This window comes from Armigeres subalbatus, chromosome 3 (genome assembly GCF_024139115.2).
Source record: "Armigeres subalbatus isolate Guangzhou_Male chromosome 3, GZ_Asu_2, whole genome shotgun sequence".
Classification (NCBI taxonomy): domain Eukaryota; kingdom Metazoa; phylum Arthropoda; class Insecta; order Diptera; family Culicidae; genus Armigeres; species Armigeres subalbatus.
In genome coordinates this window covers 126,032,763-126,040,538 of record NC_085141.1, presented here as the reverse complement: position 1 = coordinate 126,040,538, position 7,776 = coordinate 126,032,763, and the positions used below count along the sequence as shown (strand labels likewise).

The 7,776-nt window shown below is 40.3% G+C and overlaps 1 protein-coding gene across 3 annotated transcripts; it reads right to left on the bottom strand.

Moving 5' to 3' along the window:
• Positions 1–3,762: 3,762 nt before the first annotated feature.
• On the bottom strand, positions 3,763–7,252 carry LOC134225517 (uncharacterized). 3 transcript variants are annotated; one of them, XM_062705687.1, is made up of 4 exons: positions 7,098–7,229; positions 6,956–7,019; positions 6,705–6,770; positions 3,763–5,148 (listed from the first exon to the last, which is right to left on the bottom strand). In XM_062705687.1, exons 3-4 carry the CDS (start codon positions 6,726–6,728, stop codon positions 3,826–3,828), a joined length of 1,347 nt encoding a protein of 448 aa, XP_062561671.1. In that variant the 5' UTR covers positions 6,729–6,770; positions 6,956–7,019; positions 7,098–7,229; the 3' UTR covers positions 3,763–3,825. The 3 variants fall into 3 exon arrangements, with proteins under 3 accessions (XP_062561671.1, XP_062561670.1, XP_062561669.1); XM_062705686.1 differs by having other exon boundaries at positions 6,902–7,019; positions 7,098–7,228; XM_062705685.1 differs by lacking the exon at positions 6,956–7,019 and having other exon boundaries at positions 7,098–7,252.
• Positions 7,253–7,776: the final 524 nt, after the last annotated feature.

Here is a 7,776-nt window from a genome sequence, read left to right as displayed (position 1 = left end):
CGTGCCATAATATCTATGTCGTCGACGAAGCCAAATAGCTTGACGGACTTATTGAAAATTGTACCGCTCGTGTTAATCCCTGCTCTTCGTATTACCCCTTCCAAAACGATGTTGAATAGCAGACACGAAAGACCATCACCTTGCCGTAACCCTCTGCGCGTTTCGAAGGGACTCGAGAATGCCCCTGAAACTCGAACTACGCACATCACCCGATCCATCGACGCTTTGATCAACCGTGTCAGTTTATCCGGAAATCCGTTTTCGTGCATTAGCTGCCATAGCTGGTCCCGATCGATTGTATCATATGCGGCTTTGAAGTCGATGAGCAGATGATGTGTGGGCACGTTGTATTCGAGGCACTTCTGAAGTACTTGGCGAAACCTGGTCCGTGGTGGAGCGTTCGCCCATAAAACCCGCCTGGTACTGCCCCACGAACTCCCTTGCAATTGGTGCTAGGCGACGGCATAAAATTTGGGAGAGTACCTTGTAGGCGGCATTCAGCAATGTGATTGCTTAAATCCATGATCCTAAATCATGGGGGAATTATATTTGGAATCATGGCGGGATTCTATTTGGAATCCTGGTGGGATTCTATTTGTTATCCTTGCGGGATTCTATTTGGAATCCTGATGGGATTCTATTTAGTTTCCTGGTGGGATTCCATTTAGAATCCTGGGGTGATTATATTTAGAATCCTGGCGGGATTCTATTTAGAATCCTGTATTACTTTCAGAATCCGGGCGGGATTCTATAGAAAATCCTGGCGGGATTCCATTTAAGATCCAGGATTCTATTCAAAATCCTGGCGGGATCCTAGACCATCCTGGTAGGATTCATTCTGGAATCCTGGCGGGATTCTGTTCACAATCCTAGCGGAATTTTGTTCAAAATCCTAGCGGGATTCTATAAATCCTGGCGGGATTCTATTTGGAATCATGGCGAGATTCTATTTTGGAATCATGGCGGGATTCTATTTCCTATCCTGGTGGGATTCTATTTGGAATCCTGATAAGATTCTATTTGGAATCCTGCTGGGATTCTATTTGGAATCCTGATGGGATTCTATTTAGAATGCTGGCGGGATTCTATTTAGAATCCTGGCGGGATTCTATTTAGAATCCTGACGGGATTCTATTTAGATTCCTGGCGAGATTCTATTTAGAATCCTGGCAAGATTCTATTTAGAATCCTGGCGAGATTCTAGTTAGAATTAAATTTAGAATCCTGGCGGGATTCTATTTAGAATCCTGGCAGGATTCCATTTATAATCCTGTATTATATTTAGAATCCCGGCGGGATTATATTAAGAATCCTGAAGGGATTCTATTTAGGATCCTGGATTCTATCCAGAATCCTGACAAGATTCTATTCAAAATCCTGGTAGGATTCATTCTGGAATCCTGGCGGGATTCTGTTCACAATCCTAGCAGGATTCTTTAAATCCTGGCGGGATTCTATTTGGAATCATGACGAGATTCTATTTTGGAATCATGGCGAAATTCTATTTCCTATCCTGGTGGGATCCTATTTGGAATCCTGATGAGATTCTATTTGGAACCCTACTGGGATTCTATTTGGAATACTGAAAGGATTCTATTTGGAATCCTGATGGGATTCTATTTAGAATCCTGGCGGGATTCTATTTAGAATCCTGGCGGGATTCTATTTAGAATCCTGGCGAGATGCGAGTTAGAATCCTGATGGGATTAAATTTAGAATCCTGGATTCTATCCAGAATCCTGGTAAGATTCTATTCAAAATCCTGGCGGGATTTTATTCAGAATCCTGGTGGAGTTCTATTTAGAATCCTGGTCGAATTCAAATTTCTGGTGTGATTATATTCACAATCCTGGCAGTATTGCATTCAGAATCCTGGCGGGACTCTACTCAAACTCCGGGCGGGACTCTACTCAGAATCCGGGCGAGATTCTATTCACAATTCTGGCAAGATACTATTTATAATGCTGGCGGGATTGTATTTAGAATCCTGGCAGAATTCTATTCAAAATCCAGGCGGAATTCTACTCAGAATTATGGCGAGATTCTATTTGGATTCAGAACCCTGGCGGAATTGAATTCAGAATCCTGGCGAGATTGTGTTCAAAATTCTGGCAGGATTGTATTCAAATTCCTGGCGGGATTTTATTTGGAATCATGGTGGGATTCTGTTTGGAATCCTGGGTTGATTCTATTTAGAATCCTGGCGGGATTCTATTTAGAATCCTGGCGAGATTCTATTTAGAATCCTGGCGGGATTCTATTAAGAATCCTGGCGAGATTCTGGTTAGAATCCTGGCAGGATTAAATTTAGAATCCTGGCGGGATTCTATTTAGAATCCTGGTGGGATTCTATTTAGAATCCTGGCGGGATTCTATTTTTAATCCAGGCAGGATTCTATTTATAATCCTGTATTATTTTTAGAATCCGGGCGGGATTATATTAAAAATCCTTAAGGGATTCTGTTTAGGATTCTGGATTCTATCCAGAATCCTGGTAAGATTCTATTCAAAATCCTGGCGGGATTTTATTCAGAATCCTGGTGGAGTTCTATTTAGAATCCTGGTCGGATTCTATTTGGATTCAAATTTCTGGCGTGATTGTATTCACAATCCTGGCAGTATTGCATTCAGAATCCTGGTGAGATTCTACTCAAAATCCGGGCGGGACTCTACTCAGAATCCGGACGAGATTCTATTCACAATTTTGGCAGGATACTATTTATAATGCTGGCGGGATTGTATTCAGAATCCTGGCAGAATTCTATTCAAAATCCAGGCGGAATTCTACTCAGAATCCTGGCGGGATTGTATTCAGAATCCTGGCGAGATTGTGTTCAAAATCCTGGCAGGATTGTATTCAAAGTCCTGGCGGGATTCTATTTGGAATCATGGTGGGATTCTGTTTGGAATCCTGGTGGGATTCTATTTGGAATCCTGCGATCCTATTAGAATCCTGGGTTGATTCTTTTTAGAACCCTGGCGGGATTCTATTTATAATCCTGTATTATTTTTAGAACCCGGGCGGGATTATATTAAGAATCATGACGGGATTCTATTTAGGATCCTGGATTCTATTCAAAATCTGGACATGATTCTATTCAAAATCCTAGCGGAATTCTATTCAGAATCCTGGTGGAGTTCTATTTGGAATCCTGGTCGAATTCTATTTGGATTCAAATTTCTGGCGGGATTGTATTCACAATCCTGGCAGGATTGCATTCAGAATCCTGGCGGGACTCTACTCAGAATCCAGGCGAGACTCTATTCACAATCCTGGAGGGATTCTATTCACAATCCTGGCAGGATACTATTTAAAATCCAAGCGGAATTCAGAATCCTGTCGAGATTCTATTCTGAAACATGTCGAGATTCTGTTCACAATATTGTCGTGATTTTGTTCACAATCATGTCGGGTTTCTCTTCATAATCCTGACGAGATTGCGTTCGTTATTCTGTCGGGGTTCAGGTTCAGTATCTTTCCGAAATTTTGTTAAGAATCATTTCGATTTGCTATTCAGAATCTTGTTGGAATCCTTCCCATACCGTCTTCGTATCACTTTACCGAAGTAAGTCCAGATGACAAGTACACTCAGAGGTACACTCGAACTCTATTAATAACGAAAGTTCATTTATCATTCCGTCGCTTCTTTGATGACCATGAAGACTTGACAAGCAACTAAAGTGACTTATACAATGGGACTTTCGAATTGTGAAGATCGCCGCGCTCCCTCAAGGGCGTATCTCGTAGGCATAATACACACATTCTTATTCTGTAATCTCATTTATTTATTACATTAATAACATTAGATATGCAACAAAAAATATTTAATTAGCAAAGCTAATCCCATATGGAATGACAACAGTTTTGCGCTGATTGTAGACAGTATCCATCACCAGGTTCCTATCATTATGATCGATCGAAATATATTTTTCCCAGAAGTTTTGAACAATTTGCAATGGCTGATCTTCGTTGTATTTCTCAAGCTTATAAGGGGTGCTAATGACTTCGTAGTGTACATTTTTCTCGTTACGCACGAACGCAAAGCGGTGATTTTTTACTTCGCTAGAAACCACTCCGAGAGCACTGATGGCAGCCTTGTTCTTCTCCACTGTATTCTTGGGGTGTTCAACCGATGGAATGAATACCACTTTCACCTTCTTCTCGTAAACCGCATACTCCGATCCGTAGCAGTAACCGTTCCGGCGGAACGAATATGGGAACGCCGGATTGAATTTTGCAAACGTGTTGACCCAAACGGTCTGTGCTTCCACGGCATAGGCCGTTTCCATGGCAAGGCACAACTCTTCGGTCCACACTGAAACCGATCCACCGTTGCTTTTGTTCGCCAAACTTATTGCTTCCTTCGGTGTTCTGAAAACGTTCATCACAACAACCGGACTCGGCTCGAATGTATGCGCTTTGAGGAAGAAATCCACACTGGAACCAAAGATAACGGCCGGAGTCGAAGAATCCTTAGTTTCTTCGGGACGGATAACTCTTAATCCTATTGAGGAAGCTTTGGCGATGGCGCTTTGCAAATCATCTTGAAATGGAATGTGATTTGTAGAAAACGGTTTGAGTTTATTTTCCAACAGCTGGATAAACTTCTCCTGTACGGTTTCCTGTACCAGCAAATTACGGATCACCCATGGAACTGAGCTGTTCACCCAAGCCTTCGCAAGCACATCAGTTGCTGATTCTATGTCACTCGACTCGTAGATTACCATCGTACAGAAGGACACTTCGAAAGAAATCTCCGGAATGCGCACTACATCAGCACCATCTTCGAATTTCGGATACTTCAAAAGCTTTTCAACGAATGCAGCCTTCCTGCTATCTCCTTCGGCGAAATATACGCTAAAGCCATTGCACGTGGCTCGCATCGATGAGTGTAGATCCAACAGCATTTCGAACATCGACTTCCGCGTGTCGATGATCACGCGGTGCTTACAATCCGGTTGATCCGTCAGACCATCGCTGTCCTGCTCCATGTAGTGCTTCATGAAGCTTAGTGCCAGCTCGATCTGGTGCGTAGCATCTTCCACTGGGATGCTCTCGACGGAGTGGGCCAGGGCATTCTTCTGATCTTGCACAAACTCGTAGAACGTATAGCCCTGATAGACTTGGTAGACGGCACTACGGATGGACTGGAATGGGACGAGAAAAAACATTTAAGTTGTTAATAATAAGAAAACCGGCTGATGATAATAAGGTCTTGTTCCACCAGCACGTAAGGCGAGGTTAGATTAGATACACTGATGGACAATATACTATAGGTGTATTGGTTATTTTTCGTACAAAATAGTCATGTTTGACGGCCTGGTAGTGGATCATTCGATATCCTTGTAATTTTCACAAATATTTTAGATATTTTTATTACAAAAATAGTTTTTGTGAATATCGTGAAAACTATGAGGTCAGTTTATTCAAAAGTATAAGATTTGCTAATGTTGGTCCTGTTCGCGTAATAGATAACTTGTCGACTTGGCAGCCGAAATATCAGTACTTTTTCTTCTTATTGACATTGCATTCCCCACTGGGACATGGCCGCCTTGAAGCTTAGTGTTCATTCAGCACTTCCACAGTTATTAACTGCGAGGTTTCTAAGCCATGGTACTAGTTTTACATTCGTATATCATGAGGCTAACACGATGATACTTGCCCCGGGAAGTCTAGACATTTTCAAATCGGAAAATTGCCTAGACCGGCACCGGGAATCGAACCTAAAAATATCTTTTCGTAATCCCTGTGATTTTTGAATATGTGAATGAAAAAGACTGATTCATATATAATTATAATAAATGTTTGAAGGCCAGTATACGCCAAAAGTCATTTGCCGAATGGTCATTAGGCCAAATAACAAGTAAGAAGCGAGAGTGTATTTAGTCTGTTTCAACCATGTTGTACAGTTAAGTAAAACTGGATTTTTGCTTAGGCCAAAATCAACCAAGTATATTGGTTGAAACCAGGCTTCGAAATTCTCACTCATATGAATAAAAACCTAGGATTAATTCCTTTAGCGGAGTGTGATTTTTCATGTTCCTCTGTGAGGAAGTAAACTCACGCAACATTTTTATCTGGATAGAATGACGGGTGATAAGTTCGTGAGTGCCGGCTCGCCGGATAATTTAATGTTGAACTATAGTTTAGGAATAATCTACACCGTTAAACGTAGGATTAATCTAAACCGATGAAACAAGCTTTAAAAAGTCGCTAACAAAATGTTTTGAACCCATGCTTATCTCCTCTCAAAAGAATCGGTGGTAAAAGGGCAAATCAGGCGAAGTGGTTTGGAAAATTGTCTGTCTAGTGAGCCTGAAATCTGTGTTTGTGGCAATCGCAAAATTTTTGCTTCATATAGTCATATATATAATAGTATTTATTTGCATCAATGCATATCAACTAACTTGATAATACGATAATACTATCGCTTATTTTATTTGCAAGATAAACAAATTAAATAGACTCTGGAAATTTTCTTTAAGAACACTCATAGGAAAATAGAAAGCAAAACACACAAGGCTATTGATTTCAGAATGATCAATTAACTCACTAACATGTCACATACAATACTAATATAAGTAAAATGTATTCCTGCTTTCCTTCTTTCCTTTTCCTGTTTAAAATCTCAAGAACGAGTGCGTACTTAACGCTCTTAAGATTATTTGAAGATATGTATACATTATTACGTGTTATTACTTACCGATGAGTCAATTGAAGAACTCATTTTTCAACAAAAATGGATAAAATCACACAGTTGGAATTTGTTCTAAAATTAAAAGAAGACATAATTATTGACGTTCTAGAATCAGCTAAGCAGGGAGAAGATTTGGGCAGAAAACACCTTATTCCCGTCCCTAACAATTACTACTCAGCCACATTCCAATTTCATATACCTACATGGCAAGTATTTGCTGTTTTATTGTGAAGTGCAGAATAAAAACCAAATGCGACCAAATCCTTAATAATGAAGACCAAGCACGCGGACAGCAGTGTGTAGCCCAAGCAGATCTTCTCCCTAATCGCAGTTCGAAAATTCCCAAAAAATAACTTTAAAAAAATAACATTGATAACAAAGCACTTGGTTGGCACTTACATATGGTTCGAATAATACACCACACAAGAACACCGGCTTTGATGACGACGTGAACGAAAGTGATAGAGCCGATATGGCGAGCCCGGTTAAACAAAACACGAAGAATGCGCGTTTTTGCCTTTCTGTTCTGTACTGCTTGCATCTGCTTACATATCGCTCTCTGATGGCTACACTATTACCAAGAACAGAATAAATACCAACATGCAAAGAAATTCGGCTAACTGAAACTGGTGTTTTGAAATGTGAAATTTTATACCTCTTGGAAACAAAGGAGATGTTCTGCACCAAATACTACGTTTTTATGATTCCCAGCAAGGAAGGTTACTCTAACTTGACCCTAATATGAGTGTAACCTGTTAGAAAGTTACTCTAATATTCTCACTAACATTAGGGTAAAATGAGACTAAAATTAGACAGATCTGCAACACTTTTGTTAGGTATGTTTATGTTTGGTGCATAATTTCATTGAACCTGTTAGATTCACGTGAGGCTAAAGTTAGTTATGTTTCGCTTTGAGCGGTTAGGTAGTCGTTAGGGTTATTTCGAACGGGAATTCATGTTGGTTTATTTACATCCAGCTGTCATCCGAGGCAGAATTATTATGTACCTTGAAAGTACATAAAACATAACTGCCTTGAATGACAGTCAGATGTAAATAAAGTATAAATAAAAATATGTA

Bases quoted from the DNA above. Each gene is read 5' to 3' on its own strand.
- LOC134225517 (XM_062705685.1), bottom strand. From the start codon at position 6,728: ATGAGTTCTTCAATTGACTCATCG. The intron at 5,149-6,704 runs GTAAGTAATAAC...GTCCCATTCCAG, and splicing joins GTTCTTCAATTGACTCATCG to TCCATCCGTAGTGCCGTCTA.